At 53.0% G+C, this 25,977-nt stretch overlaps 8 protein-coding genes and 1 non-coding gene across 9 annotated transcripts; 6 read left to right on the forward strand and 3 right to left on the reverse strand.

Moving 5' to 3' along the window:
* The first annotated feature begins 49 nt into the window (after positions 1-49).
* On the forward strand, positions 50-2,933 carry P168DRAFT_250596 (actin-related protein ARP5). The gene is made up of 5 exons (XM_024834225.1): positions 50-427; positions 487-807; positions 857-1,797; positions 1,853-2,629; positions 2,688-2,933. Exons 1-5 carry the CDS (start codon positions 232-234, stop codon positions 2,718-2,720), a joined length of 2,268 nt encoding a protein of 755 aa, XP_024694332.1. The 5' UTR covers positions 50-231; the 3' UTR covers positions 2,721-2,933.
* Positions 2,934-4,739: 1,806 nt separating this feature from the next.
* On the forward strand, positions 4,740-6,000 carry P168DRAFT_326065 (uncharacterized protein). Its single transcript, XM_024841079.1, has 4 exons — positions 4,740-4,976; positions 5,031-5,134; positions 5,205-5,327; positions 5,416-6,000. Exons 1-4 carry the CDS (start codon positions 4,833-4,835, stop codon positions 5,558-5,560), a joined length of 516 nt encoding a protein of 171 aa, XP_024694333.1. The 5' UTR covers positions 4,740-4,832; the 3' UTR covers positions 5,561-6,000.
* A 133-nt stretch (positions 6,001-6,133) lies between these two features.
* On the reverse strand, positions 6,134-10,788 carry nte1 (lysophospholipase; the record flags this gene model as incomplete). The annotated part of the gene is made up of 2 exons (XM_024835880.1): positions 6,134-10,364; positions 10,430-10,788. 2 exons carry the CDS (start codon positions 10,786-10,788, stop codon positions 6,134-6,136), a joined length of 4,590 nt encoding a protein of 1,529 aa, XP_024694334.1.
* Positions 10,789-11,752: 964 nt separating this feature from the next.
* On the forward strand, positions 11,753-16,106 carry P168DRAFT_266446 (putative vesicle-mediated transport protein (Imh1); the record flags this gene model as incomplete). Its single annotated transcript, XM_024834971.1, has 4 exons — positions 11,753-11,887; positions 12,019-12,439; positions 12,500-15,539; positions 15,602-16,106. 4 exons carry the CDS (start codon positions 11,753-11,755, stop codon positions 15,639-15,641), a joined length of 3,636 nt encoding a protein of 1,211 aa, XP_024694335.1. The 3' UTR covers positions 15,642-16,106.
* P168DRAFT_130128 (uncharacterized protein) lies at positions 15,876-16,647 on the forward strand. Its single transcript, XM_024832677.1, has one exon. The coding sequence runs from the start codon at positions 16,110-16,112 to the stop codon at positions 16,443-16,445; it is 336 nt and encodes a 111-aa protein (XP_024694336.1). The 5' UTR covers positions 15,876-16,109; the 3' UTR covers positions 16,446-16,647.
* Positions 16,648-16,850: 203 nt separating this feature from the next.
* On the reverse strand, positions 16,851-16,954 carry P168DRAFT_t80. Its single transcript has one exon. It is a non-coding gene; the product is annotated as a tRNA-Ala (tRNA).
* Positions 16,955-17,188: 234 nt separating this feature from the next.
* Positions 17,189-18,618, reverse strand: P168DRAFT_296106 (S-adenosyl-L-methionine-dependent methyltransferase; the record flags this gene model as incomplete). Its single annotated transcript, XM_024838091.1, has 5 exons — positions 17,189-17,242; positions 17,282-17,981; positions 18,041-18,164; positions 18,229-18,355; positions 18,421-18,618. 5 exons carry the CDS (start codon positions 18,616-18,618, stop codon positions 17,189-17,191), a joined length of 1,203 nt encoding a protein of 400 aa, XP_024694337.1.
* A 659-nt stretch (positions 18,619-19,277) lies between these two features.
* P168DRAFT_317259 (uncharacterized protein) lies at positions 19,278-20,661 on the forward strand (the record flags this gene model as incomplete). Its single annotated transcript, XM_024840089.1, has 6 exons — positions 19,278-19,454; positions 19,522-19,906; positions 19,976-20,093; positions 20,155-20,222; positions 20,273-20,303; positions 20,364-20,661. The coding sequence occupies 6 exons, from the start codon at positions 19,278-19,280 to the stop codon at positions 20,659-20,661; spliced, it is 1,077 nt and encodes a 358-aa protein (XP_024694338.1).
* A 2,586-nt stretch (positions 20,662-23,247) lies between these two features.
* Positions 23,248-25,852, forward strand: P168DRAFT_289183 (anoctamin family protein). The gene is made up of 5 exons (XM_024836940.1): positions 23,248-23,406; positions 23,459-23,615; positions 23,681-23,969; positions 24,021-24,452; positions 24,500-25,852. Exons 1-5 carry the CDS (start codon positions 23,328-23,330, stop codon positions 25,745-25,747), a joined length of 2,205 nt encoding a protein of 734 aa, XP_024694339.1. The 5' UTR covers positions 23,248-23,327; the 3' UTR covers positions 25,748-25,852.
* The last annotated feature ends 125 nt before the right edge of the window (positions 25,853-25,977 follow it).

Raw genomic sequence — 25,977 nt, forward strand, 5'->3', positions numbered from 1 at the left:
GCGGAAGTTGCCTCCTGCGCTTTGCGGCGTTCAAAAGCTGGTTGCGCATCTTAACTTCAGTCCACCGCCTCCCCTTTCACTTGCGTGTTTTGGCTGTTTTGGCTCGGAAATCCATCCTTTTACAATAACTCGTCCTCTGTCACCCCACCCATTGCTCGCGACAACTTGCAATGAGGTGATTCGCTCTCGCAGAAGCTCCTGAGTTGCTAGTCACTTCGAACGCCCTCCGCCATGACTATCAATTCGGTGCAGACGCTCTTCCCCGGTCGCCGTTCGATCAATGCCACCGAGAAGAGCGCCGCGAAGCCGCCTCCGAAGACTTATCCAGCACGAGATCCTCCTTTCAGGGGGTATCTTTCCCCGCAAGCCGATGGGTTCGAGCGAAGCAGATCGAACCCCGACTCCAGCGCCATAGTCATTGACAATGGTAAGTCCATATCCTCCTGAACAAGACTTTGTCTCCCACTGACATTCCCTGTCCGTAAGGCTCTAGTCTCGTGAAAGCTGGATGGTCGTTCGACAAGGACCCCCGCTTCGTCATCCCTCCGGTTATGAGCCGGTATCGCGACCGGAAGCTCAACAAGGCGTGTCAGTTCATCGGATATGACGCCTACGTCGATGCTACGACACGGGGTCAATTGCGTTACGCCTTTGACCCTGGCACGAGTGTGGTGGGAAATTGGGATGTTATGGAAGGGGTGCTTGATTATCTATTTCTCAAGCTGGGGGTAGACGGGACAGACGGAGGCGTTGACCGGCCCATCGTGATGACAGAACCGATCGCGAACTTGAACTACCCGCGACGAAGTAGGTTACATCTTGATTGCGATGGGGATCGTCTTGCTGATATACTTAGTGATGAACGAAATCCTTTTCGAATGCTACTCCGCGCCTTCCGTTGCCTACGGGATCGATTCGCTCTTCTCCTACCGGTACAATCGTGGGACGGATGGATTGATTGTTTCATCGTCGCATACATCGACCCATGTTATTCCCGTCCTTAACAACAAGGCCCTGTTGTCGAACTGCTCGCGGCTCAACTGGGGTGGAATGAACGCGTCTGAATACTTGCTGAAGCTGATGAAGCTGAAATACCCGACGTTCCCCGCAAGGCTTACCGAGAATCAGATGGAAGGGCTCGTCCGAGAGCACTGCTACGTATCCACGGACTATGACACAGAGCTCAGCCACTACCTCGATTGGACAGGTCTCGAAGATCGCGATCACGTCATCCAATACCCATACACGGAACATGTGGTGCAGGAAAAGACCGAGGAGGAACTTGCGCGCATCGCGGAGAGAAAGAAGGAGAGTGGACGCCGGCTGCAGGAACAGGCCGCCAAGATGAGACTGGACAAGCTTATGAAAAAGGAGCAGGAGTTGGAATACTGGAAAGACCTCCAGCGGGGTCTTCAGTCAGAGACTAAGAAAGAGGCGAAGCGGATCTTGGATGCGGAGGATCTGAAAGACGAAGCACACCTCGATCGGCTCGTCCGGGACCTTGAACGGTCCATCAAACGGTCTAGAAACCGGGACCTCGGAATCGAGGAGAATGAAGAGCCTCAGGAGGAGATGTCGTTCCCCATGTTGGACATCCCTGACGAGGAATTGGACGAGGCCGGCTTGAAAGAGAAGCGCCACCAGCGACTCATGAAGTCCAACGTCGAGGCACGCCAACGCGCGAAGGCCGAAAAGGAACGTGAGAAGGCCCGCCGGGAGGAAGAAGAACGACTTGACCGGGAGAAGAGGGAGAACAATTTTGAGGAGTGGATTGAGGAGAGAAGGGTGGCTCGACAGGTAAGGTCCCATCCCCGACAGAATTTGACCGAAATAGGTTCTAACTCTGCATTAGAATATCCTGCAGAAGATCAAGGAGCGTGACAGGATGAAGGCGGATCTGGGTAACCGGAAGTCCCTCGCCAGCCAGATGCGGATGAAAACGCTAGCCAATCTCGCCGCAGACGGACCCAAGAAACGCCGAAGAGGCGGCGACGATGACGACTTCGGCGCGAACGATGAAGACTGGGGCGTGTACCGAACCGTGGCTACCGGCGACCAGAGCGACGACGAAGAAGAGGAAGATCTCGGCGCCGTGCTCGACAACGTCGAGAAGGAGCTCCTGGAGCACGATCCCGAATTCACAGAGAACCACACGCTCGCCGCGCAGTCCGACTGGACCAAGAGCCTGATCCACGTCTTCCTCCGCGGTCCCTGGCCGTTCGACCCAGAGAGCCAGCGCGAGGCCCACCAGCTCCACCTCAACGTCGAGCGCATCCGCGTGCCGGAGGTGGTATTCAAGCCCTCTATCGCCGGCGTGGACCAATCAGGCCTCGTGGAGATAGCCGCCGACATCGTCAACCACCGCTTCGGCAACCCCGACGACCAGGCGAAACTCCTCCGCGACGTCTTCTTCACCGGCGGCAACACGCTTTTCAAGAACTTTGACGAACGATTCCGGAACGACTTCCGCGGTCTCCTGCCCATCGACGCCGAGCTGTCCGTGCGTCGCGCTGCTGACCCCGTCTTCGATGCGTGGAAGGGAGCAGCGCAGTGGGCGTCTGGGCCGGAGCTGGCCAAGTCGTCTGTCTCGCGGCAGGAGTATATGGAGAAGGGTAGCGAATATTTGAAGGTATGACCTATCCTTACATATCCTCTCTACACTTACATCTCGTGCTGACAATACCTAGGAACACGAGCTGGGAAATGCTACCTCGTGGTGAATGACGAGGTTCTTGATTATAACTGGCAACTACGTAAGCCTAGACAGTAGTCACTGTCGTGGTCGCTGATTTTTCTATCGAATGCGAGCGTCCTTGTCAGTGTGAAGGTGGGCGAATGTCGAGGCGTCGGGCGTCAGGAAAAGGGTTCGTTTGTTATATTATGAGTGATTGCGATTAGATATCTATCTTAGCTTATCTTACTACTACCTTAACCACTATCATTATCAAATGTAGCGCTGTTATCGTACCTATATATTCCCTTCCTTCTTTTCTTCTAAGAAGTCTTTTGGCACATCTATCTCGACCCGTTTAACGATCTATATATTCTGTACTATGGACACGAACTCCTCTAGGATATATTCGTAGACACACAAGTTCTTTATTGTAAAGACCTCAAGCCTCCCTTTAACCTGAACCATAAAACAAGACGCCACCCACATGTTCTAAAATCTTCCTATATATCATAGGACAAACATACTAGACCGCCAAGCAAGCAAGCAAGCAAGCAACCCATTCAGATATAGTTTATAGTCAGTGGGGCAGTCGTGACACCGACAGGACCAGACAAAGAGTATCCATCCAACAATGGGGGGTGGGGCATGGTTTAGGTAGGACAATCTCGTAAAAGGCGACTAACTACTTTGGAGATAGAGATAGGAAGGGTAATAAGAATGTCATTGTGGGCTCGGGATGCTCGGATGGAGGTGGGGTATTGTTTTTTTCTCGATTCTTTGTCTGTGACAGGTGACGAGGGATGAAATCATCAGTGGATATCAATATAGTTATTGGCAGTGAGGTATCCGTGTTTATTGTGGTTGGGAGGTCTACTTGGTTGGTCTTGGGTTTATGTTGATATTGGTACTGTTTTATGGGAGGTAAGAGTTGAGATCTATCGAATTGGCTCCTATTTGAAATGCTGATGATTATGATCGGATAAACCCTATATTGGTAAACATGATACTTTCCAAAGTTCTGAGTAGATAGAAAGCCAAGTCACATAACGTGGTCGACTGTTGAAGCTTTAGGGTTAGCTTTGATCTGCGGCAGCCACAACTATAGCTATAACATCGTATAGAGGTCAGACGATATCCCCAAATTGATCGCCATCACAGATGATAATAATTGGCTCAATTAAAGTGCATCGTTGAGCGGATCTGTCGTGGTAAAAACATGGTTAATCCTGTGGATCTTAGTTCATCACATAAACCTTGATAGACAACAGAGACTAAGCCAGTGACGCCTCCAAACCCTATCCCGCATTTATCTTACTCTCACAATGTTTGGAATTCACCACGTAAATGCACCCACCTGAGCAATGAACATTGAGATAAATATCTAGACAATCAGAATGATGTAACAAAGATTGGTTCCATCGGGCTCACCCGTGGGATGAGTGGCCTCGACCAACGCATCTGTCTGCCCACAGCTTCCGCAGCATGCCGAATGGATCGTTGCAACTCGCCAATCAGCATATTGATCGTGTGTTTCTTGGGCTGATTGTCTGTATATCCTCTTTCTTGTTTTCTTTTCTTTATGGTTGAATTTCTATTGTCTGATTGTTACCTCTTTCTCCTACTATATATCACCTCCTCGAATAACTTTTACATATAGCACCGAGAGCACCGTCTTACAAACCCCAACAGAGAACAGACCCCCATCATCTGACTACCAAACCATCAACAATGACAGAATGATAACTGGATTGATGAAAACTGGAATCTGGATCTCCCGTGGGTCAATCCTGAACTTAGACCGAGCCAGCCAGCCCTACGCCGGCACCAAACCGACCTCACCCTCCATGACGTATCCGGGGAACAACAGCTGTAGAAGTAGATCCAAGCAAACCACCCAATGGCAATAGAGAATCGCATTGATTTCATATCATTGATAATTCCGTCCAACCCCTCTGACGCAAAGGGCAGACGGCAAAATCGGCCACTTCCATCCTCCTATATAAACCCTAACCTTGTCGCGACAAACCTTCTGGCCCTTATACTGTATTTTCTTCTCTTCTTTCGATTCTGGTCTGTTTCACACCACGTTGAACGCCTCTTCATTGCCAACCCCCCAGCATAGATACCGAAAGGAGTTGAAGAAAGAAAAACAGCCACCATGTTTCCCAGCTCCCTCACCAAGCCCTTCCAGCTCCTCTGCCGTGCGATGCAGTGGTCTAGCGCGGCGATCGTGCTGGGCCTTACGTCCTACTATATCCACAAGGGTCCGAGGGGCTTGCTGTTGAAATATACCGAGGTTATTGTATGTCTCGTTCCTTCAATCACACTTCGAATATAGATGTCTAACAGGATTCAGGCGACAATGTCCATCGTCTTCTTCCTCCCGGCCTTCGTCTCGCCTTTCATGCCTAATCGACTCAGCAAATATGTTCTCTTGATTGATGTGGTCTTCTCTTATCTGTACGCACCTACCCACCATTCAATCCAATCCCACCATGTATACACACGATACTAACCTTGATATAAAAAGATGGCTCACAGCCTTCATCTTCGCCGCCCAAGACTACAACCGCGACGACTGCTTCCTCAACGCGCCGCCCCACCACAGCTGCGCCAAAAAGAAGGCCAACGAGTCGTTCATCTTCTTGACTTTGTACGTTCCCTCCCCAACATCCAACCATGAGGCCCCTAGAGAAACACAGAATATAAGGAAAAGGAAGAAACTAACAAGTGGTATACAGCATCTTCACCTTCTTCGCCATGTTCCTCGAAGTCCTCAACCTCTGGGCTGACCGTCGCGAGAACCGTTCGCCCTCCAGGGAGAAGTACTCTGGTGGTGCCCATGGCGGCCCGCCTGATGCGCCGCTCGGGTCGAGTAATGTTTAATAACCATTCACTTTGTTGACTACATACCTACCTAGGTATCTACCTACCGAGGTACTATTTAGGTAGTTTGGACGTCTACGTGTGAGATGGATGTGAATGGGGAGAGTGTGTTATGATGGGGATTCGGTCCTCCTGCTCTTCTTCTGGATTTGGTTGGATGATCTATCAATGTTGGTTGTCAGCGTGGCTGATTTTTCTTTCTGGGAAGGAAATGATTGAATGGATTTGTTAATATGGTTGTGGCTTGGTTGACTGCAACGAGCACTGACAAGAGAAATAACCAAGAGGCGGAAACGTTATATTGGAACAGTTATATTGGCAAGCTTGTCTATCTACCCTTTACATACGATCCGTTCGATCGATATTGTGTACCTAATGCCCTAATAGCTCCCTAGGAGCGCTCATAGGATCGGATTTGATATAATGTATTTAGGAAAGTGAAGCGCGATGCAATATTTATGTACATTTCTATATTTTTCATGATTGAAGCTCGTCGCATCTAGTCATAATCGTAAGCATATGATCCAAGCCAAGATCCATGTCAGAACCCAAGACAAGAACCAGATAAGTTGTTTATATACTAGCCCGCCGCGGCGCCATCGTCCGCTGCAGCTTCTTCTTCTCCTCCGTCTCCTCCGGCAGAGGCAGCGAACCCTCGCTGCGCAGCTTCTCTAGATACTGTTTTCCAAATTCGTACCCGACCTGGTAGATTTCGTCGAACTTGCCAAAGTCGAGTGTGCCGTAGGGGTCGATCGGCGGCCGCATGTACAGACAGCCGGGCATGTTCTTGGCGCGCTCTAGGTTGTCGATGGACGAGACATACGCGAGTCGCGCCTGGATTTCCGACAGCGTGGGTGGGTTGGGAACCGATGAGAACGGGTTCCAGCGGTTGAGGACGGACCATGCGCCTGAGAGGGAGTCGCCGTATGCTTGCGGGGTGTTGTCGTCGATGGAGCCTACGTCTACGGCGAAGACTACGTCTGCGCCGAGGCCCTTCATGTAGGCGACTGTGAGGTTGTCGATGTAGCCGCCGTCGAGGAGCATGCTGCCTTCGTCGCAGATTGGTGGGATTAGGCCCGCTAGTGTCATGGAGGCCCGCACGTAGCGCCAGACGTAGCCTGAGGAGTGGAACTCGGCGCGCGATTTGCTGATGTTGGTCGTGTTGCAGTAGAACTCGAGCCAGAAGTCTTCGATTTGGCTGTCGCCGAAGGTTTTGAAGATGCCGCGGTTGAACTCGTGGCCTGTCGTGTACGAGGCTGTCGGGTATGTCAGGTCGAGCGCGAAGCGCCAGATACTACCCATGCGGCCGGCGAACTTCTTGGCACGGCCGAACATGGGGACCACGTCGGCATCCCGCGCGTACAGGGCTCCGATGAACGACCCGATAGAGGTGCCACCGATGATGTCGATCGGAATTCCAGCCTCCTCGAGGGCCTTGATGACCCCCACTTGGGCGATGCCCCGGGCTCCGCCGCCTCCAAGGACGAGGCCGACGGACCGGCCACAGAGTCGACGCGCAAGGCGGTGGAAGTCTCCTTTGAACGGTGTCTCAGCGGAGTAGAGGGGCGACTGGTGGATCCGTCGCGAGGTGTACTTCTGGATTTCCGCCTGGATGACTTGGACCCTCTGCTTCAGAACCGCCCCAAAACGTTTTGTCGTCTGCGGGTGGGAAGGCTCTTCCGTCAGTCGGAATGGCATTTGGATGTGATGATGGCCTCCGTTGATCCAGACTCGGTTCTTCAGCCACCGCCGCGTTAGGCCAGGAGAGCAGTAGCGCTCCGCATGCAACAAGACGAGCTCTTTCCGGGCGGTTGTCTTCATTCCGAGAAGGAATCGTTCGTACTCTCCGATGGCCGGGGACGACTCGGCGAGACCGACAAGGAGAAGGCAGTCAGCCTGCTTGATACAAGTCTGCGTCCACGGGGAGTTGACGTTGGTGTCTGCGATGTACAACAGCATCCCGTACTTCTCCTCCAGGTCTGCCAGATACTGGGACAGCTTCAATTTACCCATCTTGCTGAATGCGTGGCGACCCAAGTGGTTCAGGATGGCGGCCTGGTTGAGGGATGTCACGCCATTCGTGACGCCGATCTGATGAAGGGCGTTCAGTAACCGATGGCCAAACTCGACGACAGGCACCCCAGCTGTCACAGGCAAGATGCCGACGGTACGCAGATTGACCGTTGAGGTTGCTGTCTTGACGGTGCCTGTGTTGCCATATTCGGCGCTGTTCTCGGTGATTGGGCGCTCGACCAGATCTCGCATGCGTTGCGCGATAAGCTTCGAGACCTGGATGGTGATCCCGGGATGCTCCTGTGCCAGGCTATTAAAGAGAGACCTGGGAAATTTGGCCAATTCGGTGTCCCGGATGGCGTGCAGAGCGGCCGGTCGAGTGGACTCGGTCATGACCTCGAGCTCGCCAACGCTTTCTCCCTGGCCATATTCGCCAAGGACGGTCATCTTCCCGCCCTGGCCTTCGATGAATGACCTTAGACGCCCGTTGAGGACAAGATAGATTGCGTCGCTTTCGTCGCCTTGCTGGTAGATTACCTGGCCCGCAGAGACCTGCACCCATTCCAGGGCAAAGTCGATGTGCAAAAGCAACCTGGGTAGGAGATCCGTCAGGCGCTTAGCCAGCGTCAACAGGACGATGGGATACCGTTCCGCAATCCTCTCCAAGGAGGCCCGCGGCAGGAACCCGACGTACACGTCAGTCTTGGCCACGACGTCGGTGTGGGAGCGGTAGGAAGCGGTCGCTCCCACGTAGCCTTGAATGCCACCGGGCTTGATCATGTACAGCGACTTGCGAGATTGCTTCTTGCGTCTGGAGTCACCGCCGCCAGCCCCCAGGCTCGGAGCGCGGGAGGAAGCCCCCCTGGTAGACTGCCTCAGTGGCGTGAAGCGCTCTTCCTGTGGATTGGCCGTCTTGGATGCGCCCAGGAGATCGTCCTCCTTGTCGACCACGGGTACACCCACGTCGAGGAATCCATCGATGACGTAGTACAAACCGGGATGGCGCTCGCCTTGTTCAACAAGGACGGAGCCCTGGGGAAAGTAAACCACCTCGATGTCATTCCGAATCTCGTCCTTCAGGTTGCCAATCGGTGGCGTGCCGCCGACACTGGTAACGGACATCGACATCGCCGATTCCGAGTCACCATCGTTGGACCCTTCATAAGGGTCCATGAAACCAAATGCGTTGTTGCTAAACACCGCCTTCTGGAGCCGAGAATCATAGGATAGCAGCCTGGGAGATGCATCGCCCGACACGAGACTGCCCTTGCGCAACATCTCACCAGTGGTTGTTGTGAGACCAATCCCGTTCATTATACACTCCAGGATGGACTCTCGGAAGAGGGAGTCTTCGTCAAAAGACTCCTTGCGCTGGAAGGGAAGGCGGGCCGTGACTAGCGGCGGTTGCTCTTTTTCGGCCAGCGGACTCTGTAACTTCGGGGTCAAAAGGTCGTATCTAGGGCCGAACCTCGAAAGCTGAATGGTCGAAAGGAGGTCTCCGGGACTGGGCCCGGGCCCTTCTCGGTCACTTCCCACATAGTCCGAACCGGCCACGGAAGATGGGCGATTTGCGTTGGCCATCCTCGCTTGCAGGACGGCTTCCTTTCGTAGAAAGCTGCTCGAGCGACGTCTCCTCCCCATGGAAGGGTTGTGCAACGCGATACCTTTGGTGATCTCCTCGGGGCCGAGGCGGTCCCGCTCCTTGATGAACTTGCCCTTGAGCCGGTCCAAGGCGCCCCCCCTCATTTCATTGGGGAGGTCGTACGTGGTAAACTTGTTCATCTGCCGCTCAATGCCCAGAACCTCGTTCATGAGGCCAAGATAGGAGTGGGCCGTCGCAAAGGTCACTCGTTGCAGACGCGTCAGGATCACTTGGACGATATGCGCTGTCGCTCTGGGGTAGACCCGTGTCAGACGCCGAAAGGCGCTGGCAGGGATGATCGCAATCGTGGTATCTACCATGGCCCGTGCCACGATGTCCGGATGGACTGACTTCTGGTGCTTCTTACCCGGCCGCTGCTTGGATTCTTGCTGCTCCGCCTGGGGACTCGGGATGCTCTGGCTGCCCTCGAGGTTTAATGGCGGCACGGAGGGCAGGAACTCCTCATTACTAGCCATGGGGGAGGCGAGGTCGTTTGGATCTCTCAAGGGATTAGGGGAGGCGCTGTCTAAGAACTCTCGAGGGCTGACCGGGGCCGGGGTGGATGGCCTCGCGGTGCTGCTCGGACCTACGCTGGGGGCCCTGGAAGCGGGGGTTTCCGCAGCCCGTAACTGGATATCCTCCGTGAAGAGAGAAAGGATGGAGAACAGGGAGGACATGGAGGCACCGTTTTTGACCTCGGTGAGCAGCTGGTAGCGCTGTTTCCCCGCGAGGTGGTCGTCCTCGTCCGCAGATTCCGCGCCAGCGCGGTCCATGTCCTCCTCTCCATCCGACTTTCCTTCTCGGATGGACTTGACAAAGATCTGAACGAGCCCGTCTACGACCAGACAGAATCCCTTCTCCTCCTCGAGCAATAGCGTTTCGCCGGCGATCAGTTTCCTCGTCTGCATGGTCCGGGTCAGTTCGTGGAACACCGGCCGTTCCAGGTAGCCAAAGACCTTGATGGCGCTGAGGAATTCATCGAGATAATTGGCCAGACCCGGTTTCGAGTCCCCCTCCTGGGTATCCGGGAACAGATCGAGCTGCGGCTCCTTCCGCTGGGGCTCGGGAGGCAGGCGGCTGTACATATTGAGAAACCGGTACCGAACGAACCAGATGAAAGTCGACACCACGGCCAGCACGATGAGCAGACTGATCGGATCGCCCATTGGTCAGCAATCATATAGAAAGCAAGGGCAGCTGCTCCATGAACTTACAGGGTGGTGAAATTCATGGTGAAGGTCAAGCTCATGGAAAACAGGGTGAAGAGCCATGTGGGAAGGGTGATGGTAGAAAAGGTGATGATCCAGTATAAGAGGCTTGGAATGCCCTGGAAAAGAAGGGAAAACACCCAACCGATCCACCCCACCATACTGGTCGGTTTTGGCGGCGATACCGGTGGGGGTGGGAGATGGGAATTGGAAAAACCCGAGAGGCCGGAAAGACTCGCGGTTATGGCGGGCGCGAGGGGCAAGAGGGACGAGAGGGGTGATGCGGAGGTTGAAATCAAAGCGGACGAGGTAGACACGTTGAGGACGCTGGAGGGAGAAGGGACTGATATTCCGGCGTCGGCCATGATGGATCCCTACTCCTCCGGTTCTTTTTTTCTTTTCTTTTCGGGGCTATGCCTGGCTGGGCCAGGAACAGCAAGGTCAAGGTGTATTTGACGTCGTTGAATGGAGCCTAAGCCACTAAGCTCCCTGTTTTGTTAAACAGGATTGGCACAGGCTAAGCTAAACCCTATTGGGAGACTGAGTGGACCGTGCCACGGTCAAATTGGCTGATGATTGATGAATCATGAATGGTGTCGTAGTAATAGGCGGACATAATGGTACCGAGGAACCTGACAGGTGTAAGGGACGGTGTACAGTAAGGAAGTGGTCATGACCGATCAAGGTCATGAGTACATACCGCCATTCAAGGGAGCCACCGCATCGGTAAGAATTAGTATGAGACGAACGCTGTTCTCTAGACAAGAAGAGGGAGAGAGGAGAGAATGAGAGAGAGAGGAAGAGTAGAAGACATGAAGTCAAGAATGGGATGGGATGGACTTCTTGTTGTTTCTTACCTGAGGCAGAACAGTCACGGGCTGCCCAGGAGACACTAGACCGGATTGGGACTAGTGGATATGGTCGAGTCTGGCACGTGCAAGTTGCATAAAATGGCATTATTAGTGTTCCGTGGACATCTCGGAGATCAAGATTATGGATCAGGTGATCGTAAGGCAGAAAGAACGTTATTCGGGACTTTACCCCGTACTCCCCATGCTTGTGGGGAGATGATAGATAGATTGTATGGAGTGTTCTTCTCAATGTCCGGTAGATAACAAAGAAATATAGAGATAACCTATTCAATCCCCCTCTGGGTAATAAATAATCCAACCGTCAAGTAAGGTAACCATACGACCAACTACCCCTTTGAAAGGATCAAGTCTTGGCCGTCCGAGCGGAATACCGAATCGGGGATTTTCTGCCAACGTCTAAGGCCGCCTGACCAATCTGGCCTTGTTGCTGCCTCAGCTCCCCCCAACATCCCCGGGCATGCTCCTCCTGATTCTTCCTGTCTTACACCTCCTCCCACTGCTCGATTTATTGCTTCACCTAGGTGGTTTTTGTCTTCCATTTGTCTATCTAGCGGTGGTCCTGGTGACCAGGCCTGCTACGGTCATGTTTCAGGTACAGTTGATCTTCCCTGTCGATGGCGTGAGGGCCTGATAAGGCTTCCTCTGCCACCAGCTCTCTCCCGGCTTTATTAACCCCATCCTTGTTCATCGGGTGTTATTGACACCGGCTAACCGCATATTCAGCGTCTCCGCGATGCAATCGACTCTCGGATTGCAGAGGAACAAGCTCGCCAGAAGGACGCCGTAACCCGCTCCAATTCCACCCGCCGTGCCGACCCGAATCGACGACCCCCCCGGGCCCGGCGCAACACTGGAACGCCGGTTCGCGGACCCGATCCCACCGAGTTCGAGCCGGATTTTGCGATCGGAGAGGATGACGAGTCCAGCACGTCGGGCACTCCGCGCCCCGGATCCGCCGATGTCCCCGAAAGCGCGCCGGCGGAGAACACTGGGGAGGAAAAGGCAGCCGTAGGGGAGTCGTCGTCGGCAGGGAAAGAGGCGGCGCCCGCTGCGGAGGCGAATAAGCCCGCAGCCCCCGCGGAGCTCCCTCCTGATGTTCGGGTGAAATTAAGGAAGCTGACCAAGATGGAAGCTCGATATCAGGGTATGTCACGGGGTTACGCAATTTGTTAGGACTCGGGATTCTAATGACCCTCTGCTATAGATCTTTTGAAAGCGTACCGAGCGGCCCATTCGCGTGTCCTGTCGATCGAACCCTTCGAAGCTGCCTTGCGCGAGAACACGCCCCTGACCTCCGTCGGAGACCCCAAAGCCTTGACGGAATACTTGAACCAAATCTCGTTGAAGAGTGATATGGTTGGGGAGGAGCTGAAGCGTGTTACGACCGAGAGGGATGACTACAAGAAGAAGTACGAAGAATCCGAGAAGGCGAAGAAGGCGGTGTTGGACGAAGTCGACCAACTCAAAAAGAGTCGCAAGGACGATGATGATGCGAAGGGTGACCAGAAGGTTGTGGATACCCCAGAAGCGAAGAAAACATCGTCGGACGACACCGATAAGGCCGCCACCCAAGCCTCCGAACCGCAGGAAGAGAGCGAGGAATTCTTCTCCTTCGACGCCGAGGTCCCGCGATTGGAGTCTGAACTGAAGCAGAAGCAAGAAGAGGTCGAAACGCTCCAATCCCAGGCGGTGTCGCTGAAGCGCGACCTGTCCGTGGCACGCGAGTCGACGGAGGGCATGGTCATCAATCTGGAATCTGCGACTAGGGAGCTTGTGGACCTGCGCGATAACAAGGATAAGCAAGACGCGGAACTCGAGAAGCTGAAGAAGGCTAGACAGGAAGACGTGGACGACCTGAAGTCCAAGCTTGCCGCCTCCGAGAGCGCCGTCGAGAAAGCCAACACCGAAGTCGAGAGTTTGAAGGCTGAACTGACGCAGAAGTCGACCGAGATCGAACAGCTTCGCGAGAAGGCCTCCCAGTCTCAAACTGCCGATCAGCAGGCCGAACTTACCTCTAAGCTCGAAGAAGTGAAGAAAGAGAAAGACACAAGTGAGAAGCGCCTCGGCGTGGTCCAGGGCCTGGTTGACAGCCTCAAGTCTCAGCTCAAGGAGACGCAGGAGACCATGTCCGGTCTCAAGGCCGATGTCGACCAGAAGACTGAGAACATGGGCAAGCTGCAGAATATCGTCGACTTCCTTGACGGTAACATGAAGGACAACACGACCTGGAAACAGGCAAAGGACCAGGTCGCGAGTGGCAAGAAGGCCGATTTCAATGACCTGCGTGAGAGTCTTGCTCCTGCGCAGAAGGCCGCAGCCGCTACCAAAACCCCAGAACCCAAGGCTGCCGAGCCAGTCAGTCAGCCAGCTGCCTCTACAGCTGCTGCTGGCGGAGGTGGTAAAAAGAAAAATAAGAAGAAGAAGAAGGGTGGCAAGGGAGGCGACGAACCCAGCAAGCCCGCAGAGGCTCCAGCGGCTCCAGCGGAGGAAGCACCAGCGACGGAGACCAAGCCGGCCGGTTCGGACTCGAGCCAGTTGCAACAGAAGATTGAAACTCTGACGCAGCAACTGGAAGAGAAAGAACAAGCCATTGACCGCCTCAGTTCGAAACTTAAAGGGGAAGATGACCTCAAGGAAGAAATCGAGTCTCTTCGCGACGACCTCCTCAACATCGGCCAAGAACACGTGGGGTCGAAGGATAAGATCAAGGAGCTCACGGCCGATAAGAATGCTTTGGAAGAGACCATCTCCAAGTTGGAGAAGGAGTTGACTGACTTGCGCACTAGCAGCGCTTCCAGCGCTGATAGCGAGAAGGCGCACAGTGACCTCAGAGGCGAGTACGAGGGATTGAAAGTGAAATTTACCACTATGGAAACCGAACTCTCTGCTGCCCAGCAGCTCGCCACAACCCGATTCAAGGACCTTACGGACCTGCGGGAGACTGTTCAGAAGCTGCAGCCCGAATTGAAGAAGCTGCGGGATGAGTCGGCGGAACTCCAGAGTACCAAGGAGGCTCTGGTGGGCAAGACATCGGACTTGCGAACGCTAGAGGGCAGACAGGAGGACTTGAGAACGGAGCTGAAGACCCTCAAGTCGACGATATCCGACCGCGACAACGAAGTGAACACGCTCAACAAAAAGATTCGACAGGAGACCGATAGCCGCTTGAAGGCCGAGGAGAAGCTAAGCATCGCCCAGTCCGACCTGCGTTACTCGGAGGGCAAGAAGCAGGATGCGACGGAGGCGAAGGAGAAGGTCGCGGCGGACCTCGCCAAGGCCCAGAGCGAGTTGAAGACTGCCCGGAATAAGATAAAGGAAGTGGAACAGAAATCCACGCAACTTAGCCGGGATCTGAGTAGTCTGCGGGAGGATATCCAGCTGAAGACCGCGCAACACGCCAGCGCCCAGAGCCTGATGAACAACATGCGGGACCAGGGGTCCGAACTGGGCATGCAGATGAAGGAGGCGCGGGAGCGGTGCGAGAGCCTGGAAGAGGAGCTGGCCGATGCCCAGCGTCTTCTGAGCGAGCGGACCCGCGAGGGTGAGACCATGCGCCGGCTGTTGAACGACATCGAAGGCCGCACGGATAGCAAGGTGCGCGAGTTCCGGGAGCGCATGGAGGCGGCCATTGAGGAGCGAGACCGGGCCGAAGACGAAGCCAGCGCGCAGGGGCGCCGTCGGGCGCGCGAGCTGGAGGAGCTCAAGGGCAAGGTCCGGGACGCCGAGAAGGCGTTGCGGGTTGCCGAGGAGGACAAGGAGGAGCTTCTACATTCCCAGAAGGAATGGAAGCGCCGACGGGACCAGCTGGAGGAACAGTCAGTGCACTCCACTCAAGAGCTGACAGATACCCGCGAGGCCATGACCCGACTGCGCGACACCCTAGACGAGAGCGAAAAGCAAGTGCGCGATCTCGAGAAAGAAAGATCCGAACTGCGCCGCTCGGTGGAGGAAACCAACGCGCGGTTGGAAAAGCTGCGCAAGTCCAACCGCATGCTGACCGAAGAATCGCGTTTCGGACGGGGCTCGCCCTCACGGAATTCGATGGACTCCGGGTCGCGGAGGATGTTTTCGCCTGGGTCGATGGAGCGCAGTCCGTCCGCTCGGGGGAGTGACACGCCGAATGCGAGCGGGACGATCGACTACATGTATCTGAAGAATGTGCTGCTGCAGTTCTTGGAGCAGAAGGACCGGAACTATCAGAAGCAGCTGATTCCGGTTCTGGGGATGTTGCTACATTTTGACCGGTATGTCTATCATTTTACCCCCTTCTTCTTTATGGATCTGAATATTTACTGACTGCGACCAGAACGGATGAACAAAAGTGGATGGCGGCAATCTCGAAATAAATCAGATGGATAGAGTTGGTGTTTAGCTTGCATGACGAGCATAGATTTTGTTTGAAACTGTATAGGTACATAATATGTTTTTTAATCTTTTTTCTTCTTACTCTCTGTCCACGATACAAAGCACAAGCATAGGGCGCAGGGCGCGCCAAGAATGGTGGGGTTTCTGGATCTGTCATTCAAATTCTGGAACGCATGTGGGGTGATTGGATTTTCTCCATCGACAACATTTTCAAAACAACAAGATCAACAGAGGCTGCGAAGAACAATATACGTCTTGACCACACATCATGGCCGACCAACCTACCATCCGCCTAGCCACTCCGGAGGGCAAGTCCACCTCAAACACCATACAAAAAAGCCACCAAAAAACACTTCAGATGAATGGATAAATACGTATATATACACAACTAATCCAACCACAAACAGACGTCCCCCTCATCCTCGGATTCATCCGCGAACTCGCCGACTATGAAAAAGCCCTCCACGAAGTCGAAGCAACCGAAGAGTCCCTCCTCGCCACGCTCTCCTTCCCCACGCAGGCCCCCAAGCGGGGCTCCGTCTACACGGCCCTCATCACCCCCCCGCAACGGCGACCGACCCAACCCCCATCCCCGTCGGCATGGCCCTGTACTTCTACAACTACTCGACGTGGCGCGCGGCCCCCGGCATCTACCTGGAGGATCTGTACGTGCAGCCGAAGGCGCGCGGGAGCGGGTACGGCACGCTGCTGCTGCGGTGGTTGGCGGGGCAGGTGCTCGAGGCGAAGGGGAAGAGGCTGGAGTGGAGCGTGTTGACGTGGAATGAGCCGAGTATTGGGTTTTATAAGCAGTTGGGGGCGAAGCCTATGGATGAGTGGTTGAAGATGATGGTTGAGGGGGAGCAGGCGCTGGGGCAGTTGGCGAGGGGTTGATTTGTGGTAATTATATTGTGCACTATGTGTGTGGTGTGACTATAGCGTGATTATAGCATGATTATAACATGGCCATATCCATAGCTATCATCATCGTGTTCGATCGATCACCTTATGTTGTAGGTCAACGTCTCACGTGCTGTCAACAGTGAGGAGCTCTTCCACTGTAAGCATGGCCACGATCGAATATCGAAACTGATGTTTCACGCCCACCACGGTAATAAATAACAGAGTCCTTGCGATAGAATAGAAACCTTTGAAAGAAGTATTTATTTACCGGATAAAAAAAAAAAGACAAATGGAGCAGCAGGGGATTGAACCCTGGACCTCTCGCATTCATGAACTCAACTCGGAAGGGAAAGTCACGTGCAAAGCGAGCGCTCTACCACTGAGCTACTACCCCAAACATACACTGACACATCTGCCTTTGTGCCTCATAGCATCCAGGCTATCTGCAGAACTATACAGTCTGCTGATTGAAGGTACGCTGAGCACTCACCACCAGGGTACATTGAGTTATCAGTTGCAAAGGGTATCGATTATAGGATGTATCTGTTATATACACTGAGGAACAATAAAGAAAAAAAAATAAAATAACACGATCGCAGTCAGGTATGATATGGCTTCATGTTCACCATCACGCCAACTCGCATTCAATCAGCCCATCAACACAAGAAGGAACAGTCCATATCTTCAACACACGCAGCCCAGCCAACCAAGCCAGTTCTACCCACTGCCGCTCAGTGCGCTCCTTAGCCGCCACATCAGCCATCATGACAATATCCAGCGACGTAGCCTGCCAATGCGCCCCAGTATCAGGGATGACATTCTCATAGATAAGCAGCCTGCTATATCCGCGCGTCATACTGGCCGCCAAATTACGCAAGATTGACACGCACAGCTCGTCATTCCAGTCGTGTAGCACAGAGTGCAGGAAGTATGCGCGCGCGCCACGCACCGGCTGCGGCGTGAAGAAGTCATGCACCATGGGCTCGAACGGCTTGTCGTCGTGGCTGCTGGAAAACTCGGCGAGTACGGCGGGCCGGTCTTGCAGGATGAGTCGGCCTGGGGCACTGGGATATCTGGCGTAGAACCGCTCCAGGTCGTGGCCTTTGTTGCCGCCGACGTCGACGAGGAAGACTGCGTCGTTGTGGGCGGTTTTGGCTCCGTGGATGAGCCGTTCTTGGACCGGGTAGAAGCCCTCGTCTGTCCAGCTGGGTCGGCCGTGGTGGTAGGTGGACATGAGCGAGTTGAATTGGGCGGGGAGGCTGGGGTACCGCGGGTTGTTGGTCTGGAGGTATTCGAAGAAGTGGCTGTTTGTTTGAAAGCCTACGTTGAAGGGCGAGTTTGTGCCTTCTGTTGGGCTGCGGTAGTTGTTCTCTTTGAGCCAGGTCGGGATGGCGAGGATTGCGGGGAGGGTGCTTCCGGTTCTGAATGGTTTATGGTGTTGGTTCCGGGTTGTTAGGGTTGGGGGGTTGGATGGACGTACATGCATGGGAATGTGTCGCTGTATCGGGGCATGGCTAGGGTGGAGGAGAATCGTGTTCCGCGATATTCATCATACCCTGTTTCGGTGATGACTCCCACTGCTCCGAGGTGCTTTAACAGTCGTCCTGAATATATCAGCTTTGACTCCAGCCCTAATTCTACTGCGCTCATGCTGAGACCCATACTCACCAAGGATTTCCGGCTCTACGCCTGTCGCCTTCGCCAGGTCTGCCACGGACTTCGACCTGCCATTCCAGGAGATGAGGGCGAATATGTTCAGATCGATACAGGTCTCAATTGCTGCGAAGGTAGCAGGCTATCAATCAACCTTGTTAGTACCACAGGCGATAGGCCAGAGCTGGAAGAGAAAGAAAATCATGCCTGTGCCCAAATATAGCGGAGTATCGTCTCCTGAGGGGTTTCCATCGCTTGCAGTAGCGATTGAGCTGCTGCCACCAGCTTCAGCCTAGAATTAGCATCCCCATTGCTGAATGCTGCACTGTGACCGTTGATATCCTTTAGAAGAGAGGCGAGTTGTTCGGGCGCATTGGGGGCCGTAACCACGGGGCCGTTTGCCATGTTGTATTATCCGTTGAATCAAACAAACCACGAAGAGTACTAGATAAATATATTGATAGGATAGTAGAATCAGAGACAGTAAGTAGTAAAAAGATAGAAGGAGAAAAAACGACCTCAATCAACGTCTTTATCAACCTTTCCCCCTACAAAGCCAGGGACCGAGGGACAATTAGGGCAAGGTCCGGGGCGTTCCCCCCACCATCCTGCTGCCTCACTAAGTTAGCTGTTCAGGATTGGAATGGTTTGTAGTTCGCTCCGCTCAAATCCTTCGTCTTGAAAACATGGCCCCGGTGTTCGTCCCAGCCTCTTCCTGCACGTTTATCAGGCTGATTTTCTTGATTTCGCCCGTTTTCTCGGTTTGGCGCTGGCGTGATATAGCTGCTTCCGCCGGTGTGCTCAGCCATCGCCCCTCCGGGTGAAGGATGAAGAAAAGGAATGATCTAGCTTAAACGGTACCAATCTTCACAATGTTTTTATCTTCGCTGGCGGGGCGGATCAAGATAACGATGAATGATAAAGAACTCATACCCTCTCTCGCAGGGTCCTGAGGGAAGTTCACGCTTCGAGGCCAATTTTACCAGACAGACCCCTGCACAGCACACATTGCTTGCAGCTTCTTTGTTGTTTGATCTGGACTATCACTGATCATAGCGCCCAACATGTCACCTGCGATGGGGACCAAAGCTTACGATGAGGAGACCTTGGGGCCCATGGTGCTCGCTGTCATGTGGCTGTTCACCGGCCTGGCGAGTATCTGCGTCTTCACCCGCCTGTATATCCGGCTACACGTGCTACGAAACCCGGGCCCAGACGACTGGATCATTATGATATCCATCGTGAGTCTGCCAAATTTGCCCAACATCTGTTCTTGACCAAACTAACGTGCCGGGCGCGACTGTCTAGGTCATGGGGTGGATGTATTGCGCCCTGACGACAGAAGCCGTCACATTAGGATACGGGCGACACACAGCCTCGATACCGATCGAAGAAGCCCAGACAGCCCTCAAGTGGAACGAGGCTGCCTTTGTTTTCGGAATCGTCTCGTTCGTTTTGCCTAAGCTCGCCGTGGCTGCTCTGCTGGATCGACTCCTGCTTCCTAGGACCCTCAACCGCTGTATCATTTGGGGCCTGGTGGGTGGGCTGGCGGTGGTGGGCATCGTGAACATCTTCATCTATGTGACTATGTGTGATCCGATCCAAGCGCTTTGGAAGTTCACTATGGTTGCGACTGGGGAGGCGACTTGCAGGGATATCTGGATTTTGATCAATTATGCTACGTTTACCAGTGGTAAGCTATACATCTTCCTTCTGTCTTGGTGACTACTGCATGTTCATTTGTACTGATAACGTGATGCAGCCCTCTCGGTTTTTGTCGATTGTTACCTCGCAGTATTCCCGAGCTTCGTTCTTTTCAGTTTGAACATGTCCCTGCGTAAGAAGATTGGGTTGAGTGTCACCATGGGACTGGGCTTCTGGTAAGACTTCAATAGGGATAGCTTCACCGCAGATGAAAGTATGTACTGACAAGATATCCAGCGCGGCAGGAGTTGTGGTTGTCAAATGCATCCAACTCAAATCACTCGCCAACCTCAGTGATTCCACCTGTACGCCTCCCCCATACTGCCTAAGAAGAGCAAAACTGACTCGGAAATAGACAGCACCGTCTCCCTCGCCATCTGGACAAGGTACACCATCCATTCCATCCCCCCCTCACCCCAACCTCCTTAACTAATAACGTTCAACAGCATCGAAGCCAACATGGTCGTCATCGCAAGCTGCGTCCCCTGCCTCCGCCCCCTCCTAGACTTCATCACAACCGGCTCCTGGCACACGAAATCCTCCCAATCCCAGGACGCCTCAACATGGTACGGGGCGAAACGCTCACGCATCTCAACTAGCATCACCAAGGGGCCTGAAGCTGCGGACAGCGATTCCCAGAAAAACTTCATCATCCGGCGTACGACCGACGTGGAGATTCAGTTCGAGATGCAGACGTCTGTGGCGCCGAAGCAAAGGCAACATTTTGATTTTGAGTTTATTTGATTGTTTATGTTGGTTTTTGGGATGTTGAGGTGAGACTGGTTTTGTTTATGCGGATACCAAAATGTTTGATGAATTGTTTTGATCTATGCAGCTTTTTTATATACCCAATTTCATATATTTGTACTCTACGCTACGAAGGATATCTCCTCCAGATATTACTAGACAGGTGAAGCCAGTCAGATTCTTATCTATCTGTGTCATCCCCCAAACCTTGATCCCCACCGGCAGTTGCTTGCTTGTTCTTGCAGAATATAACCAGTATCAGAGTAATGATTAACACTTGACATAGTAGACAGTACTCACACATAAACTAGACAGAATCAGAGGAATACCCCAAGTAGAAAGGAGCGAAAGAGAGGGGAAGAACAATAGACGATCACCCAGCAACGCCCTTGTGGGAACCCTGGACTCACTGCGCACAGTATCCATAAATAAGCCCCATGGACCAGTTTCTGGCAGGGGGGTTGTCACATCCCGATGCACCGGTTTCACACCCGGACCCTTACTGTAGAGTGGGCCTTGTCTACTCCGTATGGGATCGTGCAATCACACGCTAGACAGTGACGAATCCTAATCCGACATAGCGCCCCCTAATTAGGGCCGTATCATTCAGATATCGGTGTGGGGTTACTGGGTTTCTACTTTTTGGTCCCCTAGCACTACTGCATGTAGCGAAAATCAATAGCGCGGGGCGCTTTGAATCCTTACACTACCCTTGTTGCAGCTCTTTTCTTCCTTTTTGTCCGTTTGAATGTCGGATGTCGAGGGTGAGGAAGGCGAGGGCCTCGTGGTAGCCTTGCGCTGCGAGGGGAGGATTGGATCCTTTGGACCCCACCCCGCTTGTTTCTAGGGGCCGGGGTTGATAAGACCGGGCCGGGCAGTTGACTGGGATAATAAAATATGTATCTACCTCTCCGTAGTGGATATGTATATGCTACTGCTGCTGCAGGAGTAAATGGCGTGGATCCCCGCCGTCGTTGGTAGGTTAAGCTCAATATTGGAGTTACACTCTCACCGGTGGCTGTGTTGCAAACGTAGGTAGCTTCTGAACCCCTATGATCTACACTGATCGGTAGCTTTATGATTCATGATCTGCCCGCTTTCACATTCCTGTAGGATGTTGTGGTAGATCATACGACGGGAGAAAGTCTCTATGTGCTTGCGAGAAAAAAGGGGTCTTTGAGTGCGCCTTGACCCATGTTGTTGATGGCTACTCTGTAGAGTAGTCTCAAGGTGTGAGCGTGTGGTGGTTTTCTATTGTGACTCCTCGAAATGGTTTTGTATGGTGATCTGCCTGTAGTGTTTAAGCGATGTCACTGCATTTAGTGATTGGACTGAATAGGTATGTTCGATGGTATGAATAGTCTATTGAACATAGATAGTTCATTGGTACATTCGACAGGCCTTCCACAAATCTATGCGAAGTATACTATTAATGACGTCAATATATCAACTGGAGAGCATACAATAGATTGCCTTCAAGTATCTGCTTCAACAAACTGTTTTGATAGTTGCCTCCACCTATGACAGCTCTTTCTAACCCGAGTCAACTTATACTGGGGGAAATCAACCATCAGGGGCTCTCCCGTGCTGTCATAGCTGCGAATATTGCTATATACTGTCCTATCCCAAGAATTGAAATGGTCCTCATCAACAGCGGTAGTGGGTATCTGAAACACAAACATGTAGAACAATAGTCTGAGAAGCTGAGTGACATATACGAACCAACCCTGTACCATCTGAACACAAGTTGAAAACGGTAGTAGTCAATCGTTGTATTCATGCAAGGGCTGTCATATTCAATCCTCCTGCCTGGTGGTCTGTTATCAGCACTCAAGACGTCGAGATTAGATAGTCCGAACTTCTGGAAACTGTTGATTATAAACGATAGCGGATTTATAGAGACATAATAAGGAATTTAGCAAGACGAAATGATCCAAAGCTTTTGTGCCGTCATCTATATATACGATCGCAACGGCTTCGATGTGTTTCACAACGTACGCTGTATTTGACTGCTGGCTGGTATAGTTTTGGGCTTGCCCTTAACAGATATCGTACTGCTATCCATGAGGGCTCAAATTGGTTAGCTGTTCCAAGTACTTCCACCTCTCGGTATGGTAAATATTGGCAACATTGAAGCATTTCAGTTGTTATGGAATGACGTGGACTTTGTCCAGTAACAAATACAAGTCAGTAGATACATGACCGCGTCTAGAGTCAGATAATCGGCTGTCTTGGCCTAGAGTTCCGAAAATAATACTGCTTTATGCTAAAATCTCAAAGGGAAAATATATTATACACGAGAGCCAAAATAGATGGTTCCCTCCAATATAATTGGTTGTTTATCTGCAATGGTAAACAGAGGCTTGCCATGATGTCATCGTGGGAATCTTCATGATGTGGGCATGCATATCCATTGTGGGGATGGAAACAGGATATCAATTCCTACATTGTGAGATCTGGGATCGGCCAAAGATCGGAGTCTGGCGGTGAGACTTGTCGTCATTGCCGCCCGAGTTGGTCCAAGCGCTCCGAGTCCAGAAAATCATCCCGTTTCTTGACACCCTCTTCCCCTTTACTTTCACTCGACCCCCTTCTCACTATTCCAACAACATTCTACTTTGTCCGTTTATGGGATTACGGTAGAATCCCGCTCTCTCTGCCAAATGGCCACCTCCGCGCAAATCAGCGCTGAGAACAACAATCATGTGGACTACGTCATCCAATATAGCTTCGCAGACACGGGTAGGTCCCCTCAGCACTTGGACGAGACACGCAGATACCTAAACCTCCGCAGACATCTCCCAGGCGTCTCAGCAGTTTGAATTGCTGCTGCGGAGTCTGTCCGAAGTAGGACTGCAGTCGGAAGTCCGCCAGGGGGATGAGGAGTCGTTGCTGGTCTTTGTCCGCGCGGCCAAAAAGCACCGTCTGAAACGAGCGATCTACCAGTCCCGGTAAGTACGATCATATATGGAAGGGACCTTCCTGGGCTATCGTCTAACGTTTTCTTCTGCGGTAGAATTCGTGATTGGTTGCATGGCGTCCGTAACACCGAGCCCGAGCCCGAGGAATCCGCCGAGCCGCAAACCGAGGGGGAGCGCTTGCGCGTGATATATCATATGATAACGGTGCCCAAAGATGCCGGTGGTGCTGGGATTACGATGAAATATGGCGAATGGAAGAACGTCACGGCGATATTCCCCCTGCATGACGACGAGGCCAACAAGCAGTGCATGCGGGCGTTCAACAGCAAAACTTTCCTGTCTACGGAGGATATAGATTATATTCGCGATGCATTCGGCGAGAGCGTATGTGAACGAGAAACGTGGTTGGCAGTTGGATACTAACGATCTCTGCAGGTCGGGTTCTACTTCTCTTTCTTGCAATGCTACTTTAGGTTCCTCCTCTTTCCCGCGGCCTTTGGATTCTCGTGCTGGTTGCTGCTGGGGTCGTTTTCGATTATATACACGGTCGTCAATGCTTTGTGGTGCATTATATTTATCGAGTATTGGAAGCGCCAGGAGGAGGATCTCAGCTGTCGCTGGCAGACAAAAGGGGTCTCCGCCGTTCGTGAGAAGAGACGCGAATTCAAACCAGAAAAGGAGGTCTACGATGCAAGCACGGGTGAGACACGGGGGACATTCCCCACGGTGAAGCGGACGTTCCGACAGCTGCTTCAGGTGCCTTTTGCGGTGCTAGTCACAGTTGCCTTGGGGCTTATCATCGCTACCTGCTTTGCGATCGAGATCTTCATCTCCGAGGTCTACAACGGGCCGCTCAAGACGTACCTGGTGAGTCTCACGTTGTATAAAATCATTGCAGAGAACTAATTGTCCAGGTGTTCATTCCCACCATTCTATTGTCTGCTCTCATTCCCACCATGAGTGCGGTTCTCCTGTCTGTCGCGACCAGACTCAACGACTACGAAAACTACGAGACTCAGGCTGCGTACGACGTGGCCATGACACAGAAGACCTTTGTTATCAACTTCATCACTTCGTACCTGCCCGTATTCCTGACGGCCTTTGTCTACGTCCCTTTCGCCAGCCTTATCGTGCCATACCTCGATGTCTTCCACCTGACTGTCCGCCCCTTCGTCTCCAAAGAGCATGCCACGACGGCGCGCACCGACTTCAGCATCGACCCGGACCGTCTGCGCAAGCAGGTCATCTACTTCACCGTCACAGCGCAGGCAGTCAACTTCGCCATGGAGACGATCGTGCCGATTCTCAAGCAGCGCCTGATGCGCGAATACAAGGCGTACAACCGCAGAAAGCTAGCGCAGGCCGGCGCGGGCGAGCAATCCGATGAGAAGAAAGCCCCACCAATTACATTTAACGACCACAAGGACGAGACGGAGTTCCTCAAGCGCGTCCGCAACGAGGCAGAACTGGAAGACTACGACGTGACAGACGACCTCCGCGAGATGTGCATCCAGTTCGGCTATCTAGCCCTCTTCTCGACCACATGGCCGCTCGTGCCCGTGTCATTCCTCGTAAACAACTGGATTGAGCTGCGCTCCGACTTTTTCAAGATCTGCGTCGAATGCAAGCGTCCCACGCCCCAGCGCGCCGACACCATCGGGCCCTGGCTCGACAGCCTCGGATTCCTCTCCTGGACAGGCAGCATCACCAGCTCGGCCCTAGTCTACATGTTCAACGTCCGGCCGAACGGCGCGCCCACCGCCATCACAGGCTGGGCCCTCCTCCTCACCATCTTCTTCTCCGAGCACCTGTACCTCATGGTCCGCTACGCCGTCAGCGCCACCCTCTCCAAGATGGACCCGCCGAACGTCCGCCAGGAGCGCACCGACTGCTACTTGCTGCGCAAGAAGTACCTAGATTCCACCATCGCCGCCCGGAGCAGCGACGACGAGGAAGAACAGTCTGCACCCCAGCCGGACGAGACGGGCGAGATTCCGGACATCACGCGCAAGACGCTGGAGGACGATGCGCGTCGGTGGTCCCGCCATGGCATGGACTCAGCGGAGCGCTTCTGGATGCGTCAGAGGGGGTGGCGGGAGTCTGCGCAGGTGGGCTCGTCGATGATTCAAGCGCTGTCGTCGCATGAGAAGAAGAGGCAGTGATATATTAGTCTGGTACAACTTTTCGGTTTAGTCATAGAACGGAGATTGCGTGCATCTTATACAATATAGATTGTGCATGAAGATGATATAGATGCTACACTGTGGACAAATATATTTACTTCGTAATTCATCCTGGCAAACTTATACTGCAGTAGTATCAATCTACAGTGGTAATAGGACCCATGAGTAAGTTAGCACAGAAAGCCAAATTGTATAGACTTCCCCGTACG

Source organism: Aspergillus campestris (assembly GCF_002847485.1).
Source record: "Aspergillus campestris IBT 28561 chromosome Unknown P168scaffold_4, whole genome shotgun sequence".
In the NCBI taxonomy this organism is placed as follows: Eukaryota; Fungi; Ascomycota; class Eurotiomycetes; order Eurotiales; family Aspergillaceae; genus Aspergillus; species Aspergillus campestris.

Bases quoted from the DNA above. Each gene is read 5' to 3' on its own strand.
- P168DRAFT_326065 (XM_024841079.1), top strand. From the start codon at position 4,833: ATGTTTCCCAGCTCCCTCACCAAGCCCTTCCAGCTCCTCTGCCGTGCG. The intron at 4,977-5,030 runs GTATGTCTCGTT...AACAGGATTCAG, and splicing joins TGAAATATACCGAGGTTATT to GCGACAATGTCCATCGTCTT. The intron at 5,328-5,415 runs GTACGTTCCCTC...AGTGGTATACAG, and splicing joins TCGTTCATCTTCTTGACTTT to CATCTTCACCTTCTTCGCCA.
- P168DRAFT_289183 (XM_024836940.1), top strand. From the start codon at position 23,328: ATGGCCACCTCCGCGCAAATCAGCGCTGAGAACAACAATCATGTGGAC. The intron at 23,616-23,680 runs GTAAGTACGATC...CTTCTGCGGTAG, and splicing joins CGAGCGATCTACCAGTCCCG to AATTCGTGATTGGTTGCATG. The intron at 23,970-24,020 runs GTATGTGAACGA...CGATCTCTGCAG, and splicing joins GCGATGCATTCGGCGAGAGC to GTCGGGTTCTACTTCTCTTT.
- P168DRAFT_130128 (XM_024832677.1), top strand. From the start codon at position 16,110: ATGAAAAAGCCCTCCACGAAGTCGAAGCAACCGAAGAGTCCCTCCTCG.
- P168DRAFT_250596 (XM_024834225.1), top strand. From the start codon at position 232: ATGACTATCAATTCGGTGCAGACGCTCTTCCCCGGTCGCCGTTCGATC. The intron at 428-486 runs GTAAGTCCATAT...CCTGTCCGTAAG, and splicing joins CGCCATAGTCATTGACAATG to GCTCTAGTCTCGTGAAAGCT. The intron at 1,798-1,852 runs GTAAGGTCCCAT...ACTCTGCATTAG, and splicing joins AGAGAAGGGTGGCTCGACAG to AATATCCTGCAGAAGATCAA.